Below are 23,468 nucleotides of genomic sequence, written 5' to 3' on the forward strand. Positions count from 1 at the left end.
GTGGCTCTGTTATTGTTGTTGTTAATATTGCTGTTTTTCTTCCCACTGGGCTCTTTATCTCCCTTCACATAATCATCATAGAAGGCTAATCATACAATGTGATTCTATTAATTCCCTTTCCAAAGAGAGTGTTTTCGTTTGTTTTTTTTTTCTGTTGTTGTTGCTGTTTTATTATCATTATTATTACTATTATTATTATTATTATCATCATTATTATTATTATTATCAATATTTAAAATATATCATTATTACTATTATTATTATTATTGAGTTCTTGCTTTCATGTGCAGGAGCAAAGGGCCTTCCCTGAACCTTACCCTTATCACACAATTCTAACTTATCTTTTGAATTATTTACATGGGGGTATGGAAATTATGAAGGAAAGGAGGGGGGACATATTATTTTGAGTACATTGGCATGAATGTATGTGTGTTTCATTTTAATATACTAACACTATAAAACAGTAAAAGAACTGTCATTGTTGATGAAAAAACAATTTCTTTTGTTTTAGTTAACTGAAGTGGAAAAGCAAAACACGTTAGAAATTTAGCTTTTTTTGTTTCGTCTTGTTTTGTTTTTTTCCGCCCTTTGTTTCATTTTCGTTACAGATATTTCATAATGTTATTGAGCTTATTCTATACGTAGGCTTGCTCCCATCCCGATTCTTATGTTTTCATAACTGTTTTTTTTTTTCACCCTTTCATATTCTCGTTACTTTTTAAGCTTACCCCACAAAAAACAAATCTTGGACTCAGTTGTACAGCTGGCCAAGTCCGGATGGTTGTACAACTGCAGAAGACATATCATTTTGCTCATATATATATATATCTATGTATATGCTGATTTGTAATATTTAGCAGCTAGTCACGTTTTTGTTTGTTTTGTTTTTTTTAATAAATCATCTCACTTCATTAGCCATGAAAAATGCTAAATTTTTTCCTTTTTTTTTTCTTCCGAAATTTGTTACTGATAGCAACTATTATAGATGAACATTTTTTTTGTGTTGCTTATCATCATCATCATTACCAACCAAGCTGGTATTTAGTTCATTTTTTGTTTGTTTGTTTGTTTGTTTGTTTGTTTATTTATTTATTTTTTTTTTATTGTTTTCGTTTACTGTTCTTTCAACTTCTAAGCTATGTATTATAAATTGACCAATCTCTTTCTTAATCTATTTCCATAAAATGGTCCCCTCAGCTGTTTCCTTCGATTTGTTGTTTGATACCTTCTACAACAGAAGGGATCAAATTTGTATAAAAAACCAGCTGTGCTGCTGCTGCTGATGTTGATGACCACCAAGGTGACATATTTTTCCCTAACTAAGAACTCTCAGAACATCCATCTCCTTTCATTAATTCCTATTTATCATTTGTAGAGCATTACTACTGAGAGCTCAGTTTTGGCTTGTCTTTCAAATGGAAAACAATATTCCCTCATTGGCTTAGGGCTCATGTGTTGTACACTGAGACTAGCTTTTATAGCTATTTGATAGACTCATAAATTTATATATGTCTATGTATGTTTGCATATGTATGTATGTATGTATTATACACATACACACACACATGTATGGATACATACAGAATCCCCCCCCCCAACTACTACTACTACCACCACCACCACCAAATTTGTTTTTAGTAAATACATATGTAAATACATATCTACATTCCAATTGCACCTTTCTTTTCATGTGTGCTAGTATATATGAATATGACATACCGGCACACCAACCTTCAATGGCAATCTCCCTTTGCACTCACTCACTCACTCAATATAGCTTTTAACCCCTTAACTATCTGAGGATCTCTCAACTTTATTTCTTCAACTAGATTAGACACTAACCAATATAAGATCTATCTTCTGAAAAATCCCTCATCAATTTAAAATTGTTTCAACTGCCCTGAGGGTAGTAGTAAACTTTATATGATTATAATCTTGCGATTGTTATTTTTGTTTCAATTCCAAGTTAATTTCCCTTTTTTTTTAAAAAAAAAAAAGAGCAGTAATAATTATTAATTATGAAGAAAAAAATACATATTTTATTTGAGATTGGAACAGCTCATCAAATATATATGATATATATAATATAAAACATACCTGGAATTGAGTTATTCTTTAAAAAAAAATGCATTCATTAAAACCATGTGAGTTTTCTAATACAAAAATATTCACATCTGTTGAGAACTAATTACAAAATAATCAAACAATTAGAAAATTCATTAATCAAATGATATTAAAAAAAACTGTCTAGAACAGAGAGAATTCCCTTCATGTTAATTTTATTTTGCTATTATTTTGAGCCCCAAATTACAGTAGCCTTCTCAGGAACTGTACGTAGTCACTGCTGACTGGAGCTTTGTCCATGTCTGTTCAACTGTTTGCTCATCTCAAAGAAAATCTACTTAGCATGCACAATTCACCAGAAAGTTAATTTTTTCTATGTACATATGTATGTATGGACGGATGGATAAGATGGGTAGGGTGTACTACATAGTTGTAGGAGAAGTCAAAATAAGTTAATAACATACTACTTGACTTTATGAACTACCTTTAAAAAAAATAGGCAAATTTTAACTTTATGCTTTTGTTATTATTTTTAATGATAAAAATAATGATAATAAGTAGGATGTGGTGAGCTGGCAGAAATAGCATGCCAGATTAAATGCCTGATAAAATCTCATCTCACCTTTCTATATTCAGAGTTCAAATCCCACCACGAATATACTTTGCTGTATATTCCCTCTTTGGGAATCAATAAGTACCAGTTATAAACTGGTTTCTTCAATTGCCTATATTTTCCTCCCCTACAAAATTGGCCCAAATACCTAAGTAAGAAATTATTATTAATAATAATTAAGCTGACAATGATAGTAATTTATTATCATTGTGATTGAGCAATTTATAATCTTATTGAACAAAAATTTAAATAAATATTTCTGTATTCTGAAATTTTTGACAATATATTCACCGCTAATTTCCTCTAAATCACATGGATTTCGTTTTGTGACACAAATAAGCAAGATTTAGATTCTACAAGCTTCCAATTTCTGCTAGATTCTGTTTGAATGTTGGTGTGATTTTAATTTGGATTAAAGATGAACAGGTTTAAAATAAGATAAGGTTAATCTTTTGATGTTGTATTTATTATTTTTAAAATTCTTGAAAAGAGAAATGTAAATTGTGGAATTTGTTGTTGATTCTTTTCTTCAGTTAGAAAATTGTATTTAATTTACTTTTAGATGATACACCGAAATCTCTCTTAGCACATATCATAAACTCAATTAAACATGAATAGTGTTGTAACATTAAAGTTTGGTTTTTTTGAAGTTATTTATTATAAAACTTTCATCTTTCGCTAACACTCAAATCTTTGTCTATTTAAAATTCTCAATGATTTTTTTTTTTCTTTTTGATAATAAGACTTGTTTATTTGAGTGATTATTAATGGGACCAAAACAAGTTTAGCTAAGGCTTCTCTTATTATCTGTATAGTTAGCTTATCAACAACTCAACATTTGACTGCAGAAACCATACACTATACCAGAAACTAATTTACTCAATGAAAAAAAGACATTTTTAATAATAGAAAATGTATTTATTTGATTAGATTATATAATTGCTTTCAAACTATCATCATCTCTGTAAGCTCCTTACAAAACATAGAATGGTTTAGTTTAATAGGATAATTGATGAGACTAAAATTTTTGATTTTACCAATGAAATACAGTAAGCTAAAAATCTGTAAAAGTCTGTGTTGGCTTTCCTTTTTCTCTTGTGTTTCAAGAATTGGCATATTTATTTCTTATATTACAGCTACATAGTATTTAATAATGTGCTTTGAACTGGGAACCAAATTATATTTTTTATTTGTTTGAAGATAGTGAAAGCAAAGCAAAAAACGGACTGCCATATACAATTGAAGCTTCTAGCAATTTCAGTTCTTATAAAGTTATTTGGTTCCTGTTTTAATCTTGAACATATAAATTTATCATTGCAAACTAGGTTCTGTGTTCAATCAAGCAGCATTTCTGGTAAGACCTGATTACAATAGCTTTTTAATTCTAAAATTATTGTTTAAAAGTATTGACTGTATAAACTCTTTAAACTAAAAATGCTTTTTAGCTTTAAAAATAATCTATAATTTTCACCTGCCCATTGCATCGAGGTAAGAAGCTTTATCAGTAATTTGATAATTTCGGTATTAAAGAAAGGTGTCCTATCTTGCATTAAAGTTGATACAAGTAAATCAATTGTTTGGCTGTGTGTGTATGTGAGTATATTGGTTCCAATAAGACAGATACCAATATTACTCTTCTCTCTCTCTCTCTCTTTCTCAGTGTATTTCCACAGCAGAGCAACCTACACATGTACATAGACATTGGTTGTGAGACTGTGATCATGCTGCAGCAGGACTGACTAAAAGCAGCCTGCTGTGTAATTGTGATCTTCCTAAGGTATAAACTGAATCAGATGCATGCTCTTAAAGGTACCAGCTCTTCAAGCAGTTAATCTTAGCTTCAGCAAGAAATTAGTTCCACTGTCGAAATGATGGGAAGCAGTTTTATTTGTTTATTTATTTGAAAGGGAGATCATTATTTATTTATTTATTTATTTATTTATTTCAATTTATTTATTTTGCTTTAATATTTTCTCCCAACTGCTTCCGTTTTTCTCTAGCAATGCACCCACATCAGTTATATATTATATATGTCCAGCACTCCCCCCCCCCCCCCCTTTTGATTTTTTTTTTGTAAGTAAAATATTTGGCTGACTCTCAAGCAGAATTGTTCTGCTCAGCGAATGATGTGTTTGGCATCAAATTCAGACAGCTGTTTCATTTGCTTACGTGTTAAGATTAAAATTGTGTTGTAAAACTTACATTTGTGTGATTCAATAATAATAGTTAGATGTTCCCAGAGATCTACTTGTGACTACACCTGCCATAGTTTTCATCTCCGTGGCAAGATTACTCCCCCCTCCCCCCCCCCCCTCTCCACTTCATTTTATATAACAGTGAGTGTTGTTTTTGTGGCCATTGTATATAAGTGATATGATCTGTGATCCTCTGCCTTCTACGAAGGTTGTACTAGTTCATGTAGGAGATTGTAAGAACTTTCATTTCAGAATGGCTCCTTTCTCTTGCAGCTTCTGTCAGTTTAAAGAAAAAAAAAAAAAAAAAAAAACTTTCCTGAGACTTTTCTGCATCAAAGAAGTCTTTGTTTTAATTAAAATTGCTTAGTTAAAATATTAATTTTTAATTTTTTTTTTTTTAACCTTTAGACAGTCTATAAATTTGCAGGCAGATTCTGTAATTGTGATCGTTTCTCCACCCCTACCCCCTCGCAAGACCTTCATGACATAGTACAACTTAAGGCCAATGCAACACTGATAGAGAAGAAACTCAACAAAAACTGATGCTACTTCAAAGGACTTTGTTTTGCACCTTTTGTTTATCTAACAATTAATGAGTATAGACAAATTTGGTTCCAAACCCAGGCCACAGATCTCAACATCTCAAAAAAAAAAAAGACAACAAAATTAAATAAAAAGTCTAGGCTCTACTTCATATTTGACTTTAACCTTTAACAAAACCCTTCATCTTTGATTGTTCAGTTTCCTTGTATCCCTTTATTAAATCTGGTTTAAAAAACAAAGTTGTTCAAAAATGTGAATAAATTGCTCACTTAGAGATTGTTGTATTCATTGACTTGTTTTTCTTTTTTTTCCCTGGTTCAGGTATCTTCTTCCACTTATTTTCAGTCACTGTGGCCAAACTGGGGCACCAACTTGAGGGTTTAGAGTGATCATGTCGAAATATTTGCAGATCAACACGAGATGAAGTGTTTTGCTCAAGAACATGATGCACCACCCAGCCCGAGAATTGAACCCACAATCTAGAGTATAACACCTAACCACTGGGCCACATACCTTCTCTATGTGCTTGTGTTTATATATATACACAAATCAATCCTGGTGCTTATTCTATCAGTCTCTTTTGCTGAACTGCTAAGTTATGGAGGACATAAACCAACACCAGTTGTCAAGTGGTTGAGGAACAAAGGCATACATGACAGGCTTCTTTCAGTTTCCATCTACCAAATCCATTCACAAGGTTTTGGTCAGCACAGGGCTACAGAAGATACTTGTCCAAGGTGTCACACAGCAGGACTGCACCCAAAGCAGTGTTGTTGGGAAGCTACAACTATGCTTTTATGTATGTGTGTGTATTAATATAGTCCCTTGAATCTGAGAAAGACAGTTCTGCAATTTCTTGCTGAGCAACCTCCACAGATAATTTGTTTATGGTGATCAAATGTTTTCATTTGATCACTATAACTGTACAGGTTGAAATAGCTGCAGATCAACATGAGATGGAAGTGTTTTGCTCAAGAACACAATTCACCACCCAGTCCAGGAGTTGAACCCACAATCTAGAGCGTAGCACCTCTAACCACTAGGCCACATACCCTCACACACACCAATCTCACCACTGCTTATTGATTAACTTGTAACTATTTATTAGAATGAAAAGAAACAATGTCATTTAATAAATTTAGCCCAAGCATTCACAAAGCAAAAACACTTGTTAATTTCAGCTTTTCTTCAATTTTATTTAAAGAAACAAGAACAAATAAAAAAAATTTACAAAATTGAGACTTTTTTTTTTCCTTTTCCAATATAATTTAAAATACATTTTATCCTTTATTTTTTTTATTATCCTTGTTTCTGTAACACATGAGAAAAATCAACACAACATTGCTGCCAACATCTTACAAAAGATGTAAGCAAGCTTACAAATACTACATGGATAGACAACATATCCGAATGAAATAGGGGGGAAAGGGGGGGAAAAAAAAAAAAAAGAAAGAGTAATCGGGACAGGCATGCTTAATTATAAAGTCAATTTGGTTTGCAGCAGGATTGAAAAGAAAGCTTTCCCAACAAAATACCAAAGTTGATCAGATCAGAAACATCTTGTACTTTTTGTCAGTTTTCTTTCTCTGTTTTCTTTTTTTATCTTAAGGCTTTATATTATCTTTTCTGACTTTTTTTATTTTCCATATTTATATGTTAATAAACTCACACACACACACATGCACACAGAGAAAAAAAATATTCACAATTTAACATATAGGAAACACAAATCGGTGGCAAATTAGTACTTTTAAAAAATAAGTGTTCAATATATATATATATTTATTCCACACCGACCGACTTCCAAAATTTAAAAAAAAAAAAAAAAAAAATCACTGGTTAACCAACAATTATAGAAGGCAACCAGACTCATCTCCACAAGGAAAAATCGTTTTTAAAAAAAAAAAAAAACCTGATCTTATCTGGAATATTCCAATAAGGTGAGAAAGCAAAGCAGAAATAGGTTTACGATAATACTGCTGCAAATGGTATCTCATGTGAGTGAGATGGCAATGGTCAGCAGAAAATAAGAAAACCTTGGAGTTCATATTAAATGAACCTGCTTAACAGCAGCCAAATGATACATATATATATATATGAGAGTATGTATAAATCCAGTAATGTTTGTATGGAGGGTAAATGGTGGAAAGTTAATGTGACATAACAGTTGTTCCATTTTGTTTTGATGTATCATTTACAAGCTACAGCAGCAATGCAGAGATAATAATGCATGAAGCAGACTTCTGAGTAGATGAGTTTTGGGGGATTTTTATTTTTCTTTTCTTAATTCAAGGTAAGGCAGTGCAGTGTCTCAATCCAACCAGAACCTCCAGGCAGGTCCTTCCAAATGTATTTATGATTTTCACTGTCTGAAGCATTAAAAGTGAGGAGTACTCGTTCTTCCTCAGTATAATCACATGTAGCATTCGTCACCTGGAAAATAAGAAAAAAAGCTAACATCATAATTGAGAAATAACTTGAAAGCCAAAACATTGAAGATACGCATTATAATAAATCTCACCATAGGAGTGGCTGTGTGGTAAGTAGCCTGCTTACAAACCACATGGTTCCGGGTTCAGTCCCACTGCGTGGCACTTTGGGCAAGTGTCTTCTGCTATAACCTCGGGCTGACCAAAGCCTTGTGAGTGGATTTGGTAGACGGAAACTGAAAAGAAGCCAGTCATACATATGTATGTCTGTGTTTGTCCCCCCCAACATCTTTTGAAAACCGATGCTGGTGTGTTTATGTCCCCATAACTTAGCAGTTCGGCAAAAGAGCGATAGAATAAGTACTAGGCTTACAAAGAGTAAGTCTTGGGGTCGATTTGCTCGACTAAAGGCGGTGCTCCAGCATGGCTACAGTCAAATGACAAACAAGTAAACGAGTATATTTGATAGTGTATCTTTGTGAGTGGATCGGATTGCCTCTGTTCAGTCCACTGCAGGACAAAGGCTTCAGCATGTTCTCTAAACCAATCACAGTCTGATGTGGAGGCTGTGAATTTGAGCTTGAGATCATACTGCTTTGATGAACCAACTCTGCCACACTGGCTCAACATTGCTCAGCAGAGGGGTGCAGCTTTTTTTTTCTTTTCTTTACCCAGGTGGAGTTGCATCCTGGTAGGTAGCAAATTGGCTGAGTGGTTAGTGTGCTGGACTTGCAGCATATATATATATTCTAAATTCAAGGCCAACTTTGCCTTGCATCCTTCTGGGGGGGTCGAAAGTACCAATCCAGGGCAATGGAACTAAAGCATCAGATGAGATGCCTTGTGGTGTTTAGTTTTTCTTCTTTTTTGAAGTGCAAAATCATACCATGGTCAACTAAGGTGGTGCACCACACCCATCTAGCCCTTGTGTACCCTTAAAGCAGAGGAATCCTGCCGTTGCAAGCCTCCACACCAGATCTTCGGATATCTTCCACCTTTCCTCCAGACTAACCAAGAGCGAAAGAAAGAGAAAAATAAAATGTCCATCTTCACTCATACTCACAACTCCCTTCTTATAATCATGCTTATCCACTAAAAAAAAAAAAACTAGAAAATATATGACAATGAAGCTGCACAGTAAAAATGAACTAACTTTATAAGTGTTGCATTGGCCTAGTAAAGAGGAATTACTCTTGACTGGATATCCACCAAGCTTTCTGAATGAGTAACAGCAACAAAACTTGTTTTCAGATATACATGAACCTCATTAGCCACAAGATCTTGCAACGTAATCATTTACATCACACTACACATTTAGTGGGGGTGTGGTGGTGGAATTTAATACATTTTATGTTTATGTTACATATGTGCATGCATTTTATGCAATTTGAGCCACAGGAGTGGCTGTGTGGTAAGTAGCTTGCTTACCAACCACATGGTTCCAGGTTCAGTCCCACTGCGTGACACCTTGGGCAAGTGTCTTCTACTATAGCCGACCAACACCTTGTGAGTGGATTTGATAGAATAAGTACTAGGCTTACAAAGAATAAGCCCTGGGGTCAATTTGCTCGACTAAAGGCAGTGCTCCAGCATGGCCGCAGTCAAATGACAAACAAGTAAATGAGTATTTATTTAAAGTAGCCATCTATCTACCATGCTTAATATATAAAAGGTAAAAGGGTTAAGACCCCCTTTGGTCATGAATGACCATGGAATTGCACCTAGAAAGTTACCCTCCAAGGTACAAGTCCAGACAAGGTTGTTTATGGAAGACCAGCAGTACCCATGCATAACAGCCTCCCCTCTCCATGCCACTGATGTTATCCAAGGGAAAGGCAAAAGCCAATACAACTTGGCACTAGTGATGTTGCAACTCGAGTGAACTGGACTAATGTGAAATAAAGTGTCTTGCTCAAGAACACAACACACAGCCCAGTCTGGGAATTGAACTCACTACCTCATGATTGTGAGCCCAACGTTCTAACCACCGAGCCATGCACCTTCATCATCATTGTCGTTTGACATCTGCTTTCCATGCCAACATGGATTGGATGGTTTGACTGCAAACTGGCAGGCCAGGAGACTACGCCAGGTTCCAATCTGATCTGGCAAGGTTTCTACAGCTGAATGCTCTTCCTAATGCCAACCACTCTGAAAGCGTAGTGGATGCTTTTTACATGTCCCCGGCACAGGAGCCAGTGAGGTGGCACTGGTTTCAGCCACACTTGAATGATGCTTTTTTATGTGCCAGTCAGGCAGCACTGGCATCAACTGCACCACTTAATGTATACACACAGTCAATAAGCCAGTTATACTGCAGTATTTGTCCTCAGATATCATCTCTTATGGACATGCTGTTTTAAAAACACAAATATCAGGAAGACGGAAAGTTGTAATTTACCATATTTACTTGTGTATAAGTCCACAGCTGCCAGTGAGAGAATTTTGACCCTTTTAGGTCTTTTCAAAGGCACACACTTGAATTTCTGTTTCTCTGATATTGACTGCATTTTTATCATAGCAAGACAAATTACCACAAGAACTGGCCTATCAACAGTACGTATACATTACATATCCTATATAGATGGCTATTAGACAGACATGTGCTGAATAACTTAGTTGTAAAAATGTCCAAAAGATACATGAACAGAATACAAACCAGTTTTTGCTCCATCTGAACTTAAGGAAACCAATAATTTACAAAATGAGTATATCAACAAAAACTTTCAAAATGAAACGTTTAAAGTTGTTATATAAAAATGTTAAAGTAATACAAGTAGCAACATTTCACAACTGTGAATTCAAATACTTTATAGGAGCCACTGTTAATCAGAGTTGACCACTGGTCTGCATTTGTAGACCAATGTGCAGACTGGGCCAATGTTATCTGTGGAAGAACAGCTATTTCCCTCTCCACACCAATTTTGTACAGGGAAAATGCTGCCACAGGGAAGAGCAGTGGGAGCACCACCTTGAGGAAATTTTAGTTGAATGAATCATTCCAAGTACTCTTTTTTTTTTTTTTTTTTTTTTTTTTTTTCTAAGGCCGGTACTTAATCTATCATTCTCTTTTGCCAAACCACTAGTTATGGGGATGTAAACACACCACCAGCAATTACCAAGACATGGTGGGCAACAAACATGGATATATATTTAGATGACAGGCTTCTTTCAGTTTCCATATACCAAATCCACTCACAAAAATTTGGTCAGTGCAAGGCTATAGTAGAAGACACTTGCCCAATGTGCCACACAGTGGGACTGAACCCAGAACTATGTGGTTGGGAAGCAAGCTTCTTACCTCACAGCTGTACCCGATATGTTATTTTTTTTTTTTTTATCAACCCAACAAAAGGATGAAGGATTTGAATTCCAAGCAAAGAGAGAACAAATACTGTGAAACATTTTGTCCACTGCTCTAACAATTCTGCCAGATTACCGTCTTTCAAAGACTTCCACACTTTTGTTACCGTATCTCTTGAAATACATAGACTTCATTTCAATTGATTTTGAAAATAATGGAGAATTTAGTAAAATAACTGTCGCTATTAAGCTGGTGTTTGGAACATAACTGACATGAAGTTTTGATGGGAAATTCTACTTTAGTTCACTTTAAAACAGGAAGCTGATATTTATACAACCAAGAATGGCCTCAAGCAATTTGGTTTCAAAAGAGTTAAACAAGACTATGAATATTACCAAGATCAAATTCTAACCAACAAATTTCAGTTATTCAATAGCCAACAAAATGTGTAATTAATATTCATGAGCAGACATTCATCATCATCATTTTAATGTCCATTTTTCCATACTTGCATGGGTTAGACAGAACTTGTTGAGACATTTTCTATTGCTGGATGCCCTCCTTGTCACTTACTCTTATCTGTTTCCAAGCAAGGTCATATTTCTCTGTGGCGTGACATGTTTTCCTTAGAAGACTAGAACACCACTTGTATGCTAGTAATGTGCTCATTCACAGCCATCACATCATCACTTAACATCCATTATCCATGCTGGCATGGGTTGAATGGTTTGGCCAGGACTGGTAAGCTGAGGGGTTGCACCAGACTCCAGTCTGACTTACCATGGTTTCTACAGCTGGATGCCCTTCCAACACCAACCACTATGAAAGTGTAATGGGTGTTTTATATGCCAGTTGCATGACACCAATATCTGCCACAACTACGATTTCACCTGGCTTGAGGGGTCTTTTTCTCAAGTGGGTTTTCTCACAACCAAAAACTACATGCTTGAGGAACAAGCTTCTAAACTACACATCAATGCCTGCATCTATTAACCACGCTTGGACCTACTTACTATATTTTATAGAAATTTCAGAATTCTATTAGAAATTGAAAGAAAGAGAATGACATGAAATATCTCGGTTTTACATTTTTTTTCCAATCTAATTACAATATTTACAATATCTTGGGCAAAGTGTTTTTAATTAATGTACACTGAAGACTACAAAATTCATCCTGGGTTGAGGACAGAGTTATGAGGTGATATAGAGGGATATCTACTACTTTTAATGAGCTGAAAATATCAAATTTTAAAGTATTAACATTTAAGTTGAAACCTAATTTTATGTAAGAACCTGTTATGTTCCAAATCTAATTAATGGAAAAAATTATTTTATGAATTCTGTCACTGTTTCTATCATCATACTTGTTCTATCATATTTTCACCCGATTTTGCTATCTTTATCATCACTATTATCTATTCACCCCCTCAGTCATCTTGCCTTGAACAGAGACAATCAAGGGAGAGAAGGCTCTTTATTCTTGCCAAGAGCAAGACAAGATATCTAATGCACCTAGTACACTCTGCAAACTGGTTGGTATTAGGAGGGACATCCAAATGTACAACCCATGCTAAAAATGGAATGTATGAGTGAAACATGGTCCTGCTGCCTTATCTCGGACAGAAACTGAATAACCAGTGACTTCAATTGTGACAGCCGGTCCAGCCCATATCAGCATGAGCATGAAATAATGATTATGAATCTCATGTATTTTGACTGATTCTCAAAATCAATCGAAATACATAAGGACTGTAGTTCATAAAAAATATGGTCACAAAAGAGTTTAACCTTTCCAACCCACAAAATATTCTACATCATTCTACCATACTGTTATTCGGTGCACAGTAAAAGAAAGTAAGTAGATTACCACTAAATAACTAATGTTCACAGCACCAATGCACAATTCAGTGACTCCATCCAATGCAGTTGGCTTCAGCTTTCACTATTATGCCAGTGATTTCACCTGAGTTTTACAGGTGTAAACCCTTCCCATCATCATCATTCACAGAGATGGCATGAGCCATGAATATTTATTGCACACACACACTGGTGCTCCATCGATTACAACAAAGGTTCCAAATGACCCGATTGACAGAATAGCTTGCTTGTGGAATAGGCGCAGGAGTGGCTGTATGGTAAATAGCTTGTTTACCAACCACATGGTTCCAGGTTCAGTCCCACTGCATGACACTTTGGGCGAGTGTCTTCTACTATAGCCTCAGGCCGACCAAAGCTTTGTGAGTGGATTTGGTAGACGGAAACTGAAAGGCGGTGAGCTGGCAGAAACGTTAGCAAGCTGGGCGAAATACTTAGCGGTATTTTGTCTGCCGTTACATTCTGAGTTCAAATTCCGCCAAGGTCAACTTTACTTTTCATCCTTTTGTGGTCAATAAATTAAGTACCAGTTACCCACTGGGGTCAATGTAATCGACTTAATCCCTTTGTGTCCTTGTTTGTCCCCTCTATGTTTAGCCCCTTGTGGGCAATAAAGAAATAGGAAACTGAAAGAAGCCCGTCGTATATATGTGTGTGTGTGTGTCTGTCTGTCCCCCCCCACTACCATCACTTGACAACCGATATTGGTGTGTTTATATCCCCGTAGTTTAGTGGTTCGGCAATAGAGACCGCTAGAATAAGTACTAGACTTACAAAGAATAAGTCCTGGGGTTGATTTGTTCAACTAAAGGTGGTGCTCCAGCATGGCCGCAGTCAAATGACTGAAACAAATAAAAGAGCAAACGGCTGAGCATTCCACAGGCACATGTACCCTTAACGTAGTTCTCAGGGAGATTCAGTGTGACAAGGCTGGCCCTTTTGAATTACAAGTACAATTCATTTTTGCCAGCTGAGTGAACTGGAACGACATGAAATAAAGTGTCTTGCTCAAGGACACAAGGTGCCATCAGATACAAAAATAGCAAATTCCAAGAGAAAGATATTTAGAGGGTTTAAAAAGAAACCCAATACATTTAGTAACACTCCTAATTTCAATAAGGAAATTTAAGACATGAAACAATGATTCAGTTTAACTCTTTTTAAATCCAACCACCTGAAACCAGCCTTGATTCTACAATACAACCTTCTAGAGATTTAAATGAAAACCTTCCATCAAAATTTCTTACAAACATGTTCCAAACAGCAGCTTAATAAAGACAAAGTTATTTCATTAACTTCATTATTTTCAAAATTAATTGAAACAAAGTATATTTTAAAAGAAATATAGAAACAGAAGGGTAAAAGAAATACTGAGAGGTAACATGGTTAAAATATGTTAAAGTCAGTTACTTAATGATTGTGGAAAGCTGATAGTGTTCAGAATGTAAACAGTGGTAAGATGATAACAATGATCGCCTGGCCAAACAGAAGTAGATGTATATCATTTCAAACAAACATATTCTGATGAATGGCTACTTGTAGTGCCGCACTTGTATTATAACCTATGAAGCTCTACTCATCTTACATTTTGAAGCTACAAATGATTACAGGAAATATTGTTCTAAATCTGAGATGATTTATTTCGTCTGGCCTGAGGAAAATAGCAAAGATTCACTTTTGATAAATGACAACAAAACCCATGTTTGGAAATGTTGGTATTGTGATGCTTTAAAGCAAATTATTGAGGAAGAATCCCCTACTTCATGTATGAGGTCTATATAAAAAGAAATTAAAGTCAAAAAGCATGCCAACCAGACATTTATGAGTGACATAATAATCTAATAATCAGTCTAATAATAGGCACATCACACTACATCAGCCACTAATTTTAGACTAATAGCACACGTTTAGTGCACTTGGTATTTTATCAGAATTTGAACAATGAAGAATTTGGAAGACCATTTCAAATTTAGGAAGACTGACAGAGATTATTCTAATGTTGCAACAAGCCTAATGAGAGGATTAAATGCAATGACACAAGTGGTACCACATATTTTAAATAAGGAAGAACATCCAAAGGGAATCCCAAATTCAGACAACCTTCCATGACAGAGTCTAGCAGATTTGTATTTCCATCTACCAAATTTCACTTACAAGACTATTTCAAGCTATAGCAGAGGATACTTGCCCAAGTTGTTACACAACTGGCCCAAAGCCCAGACCACATAACTATAATGTAAGCTTCTTAACCTCAGTCACATCTGCACCTATATACATAAAGAGATTAACACAAAATGGGCAACAATGGAAATTGTTTAGCCTCAAGTAAAATCAGATTGTGCAGAGCTGTAATTAAAGGTATCCCACCTGCGTAAGTAAAGTCCATCTCAAGTACTAAGACTCATAAGGTCATTTACACATGTTTCCATATGAAATGAAGTGTTTTTTCTCCAGAACATAATACACTGGCTGATCTAGGGAGTGCAATACACTACCCACTAGGCTACATGTCTTCACATTCCAGCTGTGGCCATCCTGTATGTTCTAGAGACATCAGGGTAAACACCACATCCCCTGGTCAAGTCCGAGCAAGGTTGTTTATGGAAGACCAATAGTCTCCCCTTCTCCATGCTACCAATATTGTCCAAGGGAAAGGCAAAGGGGCCAATACAGCTTGGCACCAGTGACATCGCAACTCATTCTTACAGCTGAGTGAACTGGAGCAACATGATATAAAGTGCCTTGCTCAAAAGCACAACACACAGCTTAGCCCGGGAATCGAACTCACTACCTCATGATTGTGAGCCTGACACTCTAACCAATGAGGAATGTGCCTTCACTATTGGAAATGAATGACACCTAGAGGTATCATGGACTATATTATCTAACGTAAATGCTCCCCCACTGGCTCTGTACTTCAAAAGTTGCTTTTAATGTATAAATAATTTAAGTGATATGTAAACAGACAATTTAATTCATCAAATATGGAACCAAGATATAAACACATTTGAAATCAAAATCAAATTCAAACAGTTGAAGGTGCCAGCTGTGTGATTAAGAAGTTCCCTTTCCAACCAAGTGGTCTCCAGTTTGGTCCCACTAAATGGCTCCATAGGTAGGTGTCTTCTACTATATACCTAAACCAACCAAAACCTTTTGAGTAGGTTTGCTAAACAGAAACTGAAAGAAGTTCACTGTGTGTATGCATGTGTGTGGGTGCCTCCTTGCCTAGACATCATGTTATAGTTGTAAACGAGTATCACCATCATACAAGCAGTGCTACTCACTTCCAATCTTCCGTGAAAACATGTTTGGTCATGAGGAAATACAGTAGTACCTTGGTTTTCAAACACCTCTGATCACGAATAAATTGTGCTATATATATCATCATCATCATCATCATCGTTTAACGTCCGCTTTCCATGCTAGCATGGGTTGGACGATTTGACTGAGGACTGGTGAAACCGGATGGCAACACCAGGCTCCAGTCTGATTTGGCAGAGTTTCTACAGCTGGATGCCCTTCCTAACGCCAACCACTCAGAGAGTGTAGTGGGTGCTTTTACGTGTCACCCGCACGAAAACGGCCACGCTCGAAATGGTGTCTTTTATGTGCCACCCGCACAAGCCAGTCCAGGGGCACTGGCAACGATCTCGCTCGAAAATCCTACAGGAGCCAGTCAGGCGGTACTGGCAACGGCCACGCTCAAAATGGTGCATCTCATGTGCCACCCGCACAAGAACCAGTCCAGGGGCACTGGCAACGATCTTACTTGGCTTGCCGGGTCTTCTCACGCACAGCCCATTTCCAAAGGTCTCGGTCCATAGTCATCGCCTCGGTGAGGCCCAATGTACGAAGGTCTTGCCTCACCACCTCAGCCCAGGTCTTCCTGGGCCTACCTCTTCCACGGGTTCCCTCAACTGTTAGGGTGTGGCACTTTTTCACGCAGCTATCCTCCTCCATTCTCACCACATGTCCATACCAGCGCAATCGTCTCTCTTGCACGCCACAACTGATGCTTCTAATGTTCAGCTTTTCTCTCAAGATACTTACACTCTGACGGGTATTCACATTGACATTACACATCCAACGGAGCATACTGGCTTCATTCCTTGCGAGCTTACGTATGTCCTCAGCAGTTACAGCCCATGTTTCACTGCCATGTAGCATGGTTGTTCGTACGCATGCGTCATACAGTCTGCCTTTTACTCTGAGTGAGAGTCCCTTTGTCGCCAGCAGGGGTAAGAGCTCTCTAAACTTTGCCCAGGCTATTCTTATTCTAGCAGCTACACTTTCAGCGCACCCACCCCCACTACTAACTTGGTCGCCCAGATAGCGGAAGCTATCGACTACCTCTAGTTTTTCACCCTGGAATGAGATAGAAGTTGTTTCCTGTTTGTTTGCAGTCTTTATTGCACCTGAACATCTGCCACAAACAAAAACTAACTTGCTAGTTAACCTGCCTTTGATGTTGCTGCACCTCTTATGTGTCCATAGCTTGCACCGGGTACATCTTATAGAGTTACTACCTACTCCTTTTCTACATACTGAGCAGGGCCATCTACCTGAAGGGGTTTGTGTTTTATCTACCTTCCTACTTATTAGGATTTTGGTTTTAGCTAGGTTGACTCTAAGGCCCTTCAGTTCTATATATATATATATATATATATATATATATATATATATATATATATATATATATATATATATATATAAGCACAATTTATATGTAATCAGAGGTGTTCGAAAAACCAAGGTACTACTGTAATACTTTGCTTGGACACAAGTGAGAGCTGGCAACAAGAGGGGCATCTGGCTATAGAAAATCTGCTTCAATAAACTCTAATGTATGTAATTAGAAAAGTGGACAATACAATTTTCTTCTCAAAATATCAAGTTGAAAATAGATTTCTTACAAAAAAAAACCAAACAGTCAGACATCATTCATGAAAAGCAAATATACTTACAGAAGCTGCCCATAACTTTGCACTTTCATTAACATGCTTCATGAGACCCAAGCAGATTCCACCAATATCATCAGTACCATTTGTATCAAAACAGTGGTTTTTCACATGAGGTGACTTTACTGGATAATGTCCAAATGCAATTTTTCGACCATCAACTCTGAAATAAAATAGGATATTTTATGAAACAATATTTGATAATATAAAAGACACATAGGCATATTAGATACATCCCAATTTCAGCAGTGCATATTTAAGGAGAAAAAAATGTTTAGTGAATTAAAGCATGTAATATTTAAAACAATCAAGGCAACAAGCTGGCAGAATTATTAGCATGCCAGGCAAAATGCTTAGTGGTATTTCAACTGTCTTTACCTTCTGAGTTCAAAATCTGCCAAGGTCAGCTTTGTCTTTCATCCTTTTGGGGTTGATAAACTAAGTACCAGTTGAGCACTGGAGTCAATTTAATTGACTTACCCAGTCCCTAAAACTGCTGGCCTTGAGCCAAAATTTGAAACCAATATCTAAAGCAATCTAGCAGTACATTACAAAAGTTCCTTAGCTATAGCAGAAAACATTACTGTATATGAAAAACTAAGTTAGCAGTACAGCTAATCATGAAGTAAGAAATCACAATAGAGGAAACATCTGCCATGATTACAGTAACATACAGGAATACATTTTATATAAAAAGCAAGTTTCCACTACAGTTGAACATAAACCAAAACATATTAACAAAAAATTTAATCGTCTTCTAAGCCAGAAAAATCTTTATCAAATCCTATGACCTTGTCAACTTCACATATAGGATCCAGAGAGACTTTTTAAGATATTTTTTTTTTTTTTTTACATAGAAAAAAGTGCATCTTATATGCCATAACTTTATTATGCCATATGGTTAAGAGGTGTTGTTCTTATGGAAATCAAATTTGAATGCTATGGTATCCATACAGTTCCAATAATTTACACTTTCTCTTATAATATGTAGTGATATAGCATTAGGTATCTACATTTTAAGAAATAAGTTTTACGAATTTGTATTGCAAGATTCTTATTAAAACAAATATTGTTATATTTTGGCATAGTCGTTGTTATTGTTGCCAAAAACACACCCACTATATATTCGTTCTTCAGTCGTTTATTACCGCTCTTATTTTAACTGATGTCCATTGTCTGGAAATCTTTTGTCAAACATCTGTGACCTCTTCGGCGACACTTTCCATCCTTGTGTATCCTCCTTCTCTACTTATCTCATTCTATTCTTGGACATCAGTTAAAATAAGAACGGTAATAAATGAGTGAAGAACGAATATATAGTGTTTGTTTATTTGGCAAAAATCTTTTTAAATGACCGTCCCAAAATATAACAGTTTTACAAATGTTTAACATAAGTTAAATTTTGAAGTAAGTTTTCATTCATGATTTAAGCCTTTAGCATTCAGATTACTCTGTCGAATGCAATGCTTACTTATTCATACAGTTTTGAAATAATAATAATAATAATGTTGTTGGCATCCTTTTGTTTCGGGAGACAATGGAGTTTCGCATAAACTAATCCAGTCTGGTTTTTACACTTCATGTCCTCTCCAGTTTTATGCAGGCCTGGGCTAGATTTAAGAAAATCCTGGGTAGCCCAATCGTCAGGATTCCTCTCTCGACCTTGCAGACATAGACCAAAGGAGTGCAGAGCATTACGTTTGGCATCAGCTTGGTTGCAGGAGCTGCCAGAAGAGTGTCGAGTTGAACACTAAACCGCCTACGGGGCTCCACTCCGGATTTCTTTGAAGGTTGTCTCCTTTCCGTAACCCTGGATAGGGGCCCATACCGGGTAGCAGTAATAATAATAATAATAATAATAATAATGCATACATTTCATAGCTTCAAAATTTCAATGACATGATTGCTTACTTGTGGAATGACATTGAAGGGCAGATATAAGAGACCAGGTTAGGTTAGTTTTAAAGTAAAACAGGCAGAACATTTGTGTCAGATATGGCTGTGCCAAAGATTAACACGGAGTACAACTACATCACAAGCTCTTGAATGGCGATTCTGCAAGTTCATTTGATATGTACATGAAAGTAATAAACTCAAGTGAATATAGAGATAAATGTATTATTTTCCAAAAGTTTTTCTATCCAACAAAGTAATTTTAAAACAAAATAATCAAAAACAAAGACATGAAATCTTTCAGAAAATAAAAAAACTGTTGACATTAATTCCTTCATAGAACTGTTCATGAACTAATAAAACATAAAGTCAAGCAATTACAGTCTCCAAAAACTGCTTCACACTACAAAAAGTCAGTAGTTCCAAAGATACTAAACAACAATAACAAACACAAGGCTCTATTGTACACAAATGAAATAAGAAAAGAAACGCTTGCCAATAATGAAGGCATTACTGTATACTGTTTCACTTTCTGCAATATTTATATGCTTATATATACATGTCCCAGATCTGAATTAAAGACATTGTGAGAAAGTGAAAAAATATTATTCACAGTTGTTTTAACTCCTCCCCAATTCTGCTTTATTCTCCCACACTGTCTTTTTTTTTTTTTCTTTCTCACACTTTCTCATAATTTGTTGTTTTTCCTATATCACCCAGCCTCACTTTTTCGAAGGCAAAAGAAATATGAGGGGGGATAGGTTAAGAACAAAGTATAATTGATAACCCCTTGATTAGTAATAAAAGAGAAGGAAAGTAACAACCAAATAAATATACAGAAAACTCCTTTGGGCATCATTAACAGGCCACAAGGAGAATGGGCAGTGAGCAACGATCAAGTGGGCCTATGATCAAGGCATTCCAATCATGACTACCACATCACTGTCTCCTGTAACTTTTCTTCTTTCTTCTTTTAAGCCTGGTACTTATTCTATCAGCCTCATTTGCTGAACTACTAAGTTATGGGTATGTAAACACACCAACAATGGTTGTCAAGCGGTGGTGGGGACAAACACACACACACAATAGATATATGATGGGTTTCCACAGTTTCTGCCAACTAAATTCACTTATGAAGCATTTGTTGCAATCCTGACCTGCTTCTAAGTGAAGTGTGTGTGTGTGTGTGTGTGTGTGTGTGCGAGTGCATGCATGCGCGCGCACACATGCATGCATGTGTGTTCTTCTCTTAACATTGCCCGATTGTTGTAGATGAGCATCCTTCATTTCCAATATTCTGCAAAAAAGCATGTCTGGCCTGGCCAAGGAAAACTATTATTTTTGCTTGGAAACAGGTAAGGGCCACCAACAGAACAAGCATCCAGCTGTAGAAAATTTGCCACAGTAAACTCCATGCAAGCCTGGAAAAGTGAGCATTAAAAGGAAGAGGGATTCCTATATCAAAGACAGAAAATGGTGTCTGGTTGACAAACAGTGTTTGTTACACACTTCGGTTTTTTTACTTCACTAAGCTGATTGCTAAGTCACAAGATTATCAGTGTTTTTATAGGATTTTCAAAACAACCACTGCAGAGTTAAATTCAAGTATTTGTCACAAAGTAATGTTAATAGATTATTCCTATTATGGATTATGGCAATTAAAGTAGTTGATGGCATAAAAGACACATGGGTATATGAGACACTCCTCATTTCATCATCATCATCACCAAGGGGAACTATTACTTTACTTGGAAGCAGGTCAGGATTGCAACAAATACCTTGTAAGTGAATTTAGTTGGCAGAAACTGTGGAAGCCGTTTCAAGGCGGCGAGCTGGCAGAAACGTTAGAACGCCAGGCAAAATTCTGAGCGGTATTTCATCTCCCGCTACGTTCTGAGTTCAAATTCTGCCTTTTAGGGTCAATTAAATAAGTATCAGTTACGCACTGGGTTCGATATAATCGACTTAATCCCTTTGCCTGTCCTTGTTTGTCCCCTCTATGTTTAGCCCCTTGTGGTCAATAAAGAAATAAGAAACTGTGGAAGCCCATCATATATCTGTGTATTTTTGTGTATGTTTGTTCCCTCTTCCCATTGCTTGAAAACCTGTGTTAGTTTGTTTATATCCATATAACTGAATGCTGCAGTGTATTAGGTGCTCTTTACATGGCACCAGCATGGGTACTCTATATGTGGCTTTGACACAGGTTCTTTTTATGTAGCACCAGTGGTTTGTATGCTTGGGAAAAATATACAATCAATCTATAGGAGACCCAACATCACATATAGAACCTGGGGGGGATTTTTTAAAACTTTTATTTTTTTAAAGGTGCATCTTATATGCCATCAAATATGGTAGGTTTTTAGCAATATAAATCATTTAAATTGATTTCAATTTCATCTCAGAACTGCACAGCAGAAAGACCACATATTCCTCTCACAAAATAAATAAATCATTATCATCATCCTTATCATCATCATCATTATCGTTTAACATCCGTTTTCCATGCTGGCATGGGTTGGACAGTTTGACTGGAGACTGGCAAGCCCGGAGGCCGCACCAGGCTCCAATCTGATCTGGCAATGTTTCTACAGCTAGATGCCCTTCCTAAAGCCAACCACTCCGAGAGTGTAGTGCATGCTTTTTGTGTGCCACTGGCACGGGAGCCAGTCAGGGGTACTGGTATCGGCCACATTTGGAAGGTAAGAAACTATATTAAATAATCTTTATTTTATTTTATAACCAAATCAAAATCTGAAGGAAAAGTTGTTGGTAAACTAGAGCAGGATGTGTAGAAAATTTAAAAAAAAAAAAAAAAAGAAAGAAAAAAGGCTGAACAGCTAGCCATGATGTTGAGTTTGAATAAACAATAGACATCTTGTTGCATATTTAGAATTAAAATCTTCAAGCCATTACATTGTACCACTGAACAAGGCACATAACTCTGTTTGCTCCAACTTAAAGACACTGGACAACTATCCGTAGGTCAGTAGTTCATGTTCTGTTAGTCAACAGGATACCACATCCTGTCCCTGGCTAAAGGCCTTGAAATTTTAAATATGGTTCACCTTGCTGAAAATAGTACTACGAGATAGAAAACGAATCACCCTTGTAAGTAAAAATTAACAAGCATTTCATTAGGCTGTAGTGAAGAGTCCAAATCAAGTAAGACAAAAATTCAGCGAAAGTGATAAGTATTATATCAGTGCCTCTTAATTGTCTTAGTACACCATTACTTTGAATTTAGATTCTAACGAATGGAGAAGCTAAAGTCATAGCTAGGATCCTTGAAGCAGTCTTCTACATTCACCATTTCATTGTAGCAACTTTTTCAACAAATCCATTCCTAAGTTGTTTTGGAAACTCTCCCTTCCTTTGCGATGTGTGCTTATATGAGTAGATGGTAGATTATTAGATTTGGTTGCGTTTTCTAGCAGTTCAAAGAAATAGGTAAAAACTTAATTGTTAGCATGAATTATAACAGGTAGCAAGGGCACCTGACTATAAAACATCACTTACAAAATGAAATACCATGACACTCACACTAGCCTTAATAAATAGATGTAAAGAATGACAAGCAAAACACTATTG

General features: G+C 36.2%; 1 protein-coding gene across 2 annotated transcripts in view; it reads right to left on the reverse strand.

The window, feature by feature from the left end:
* Positions 1–6,590: 6,590 nt before the first annotated feature.
* Positions 6,591–23,468, reverse strand: part of LOC106881444 (uncharacterized) — a 46,870-nt gene continuing 29,992 nt past the window's right edge. For both annotated transcript variants that reach the window (XM_014931832.3, XM_089350451.1), the window contains exons 3-4: positions 17,991–18,147; positions 6,591–7,848 (exon numbers count right to left, since the gene is read on the reverse strand). In XM_014931832.3, coding sequence (XP_014787318.1) covers positions 7,699–7,848; positions 17,991–18,147 — 307 coding nt within the window. In that variant the 3' untranslated portion in view covers positions 6,591–7,698. The remainder of the gene's footprint in view (positions 7,849–17,990; positions 18,148–23,468) is intronic.

Source organism: Octopus bimaculoides, chromosome 4 (assembly GCF_046866305.1).
Source record: "Octopus bimaculoides isolate indiv1 chromosome 4, ASM4686630v1, whole genome shotgun sequence".
Lineage (NCBI taxonomy): Eukaryota > Metazoa > Mollusca > Cephalopoda > Octopoda > Octopodidae > Octopus > Octopus bimaculoides.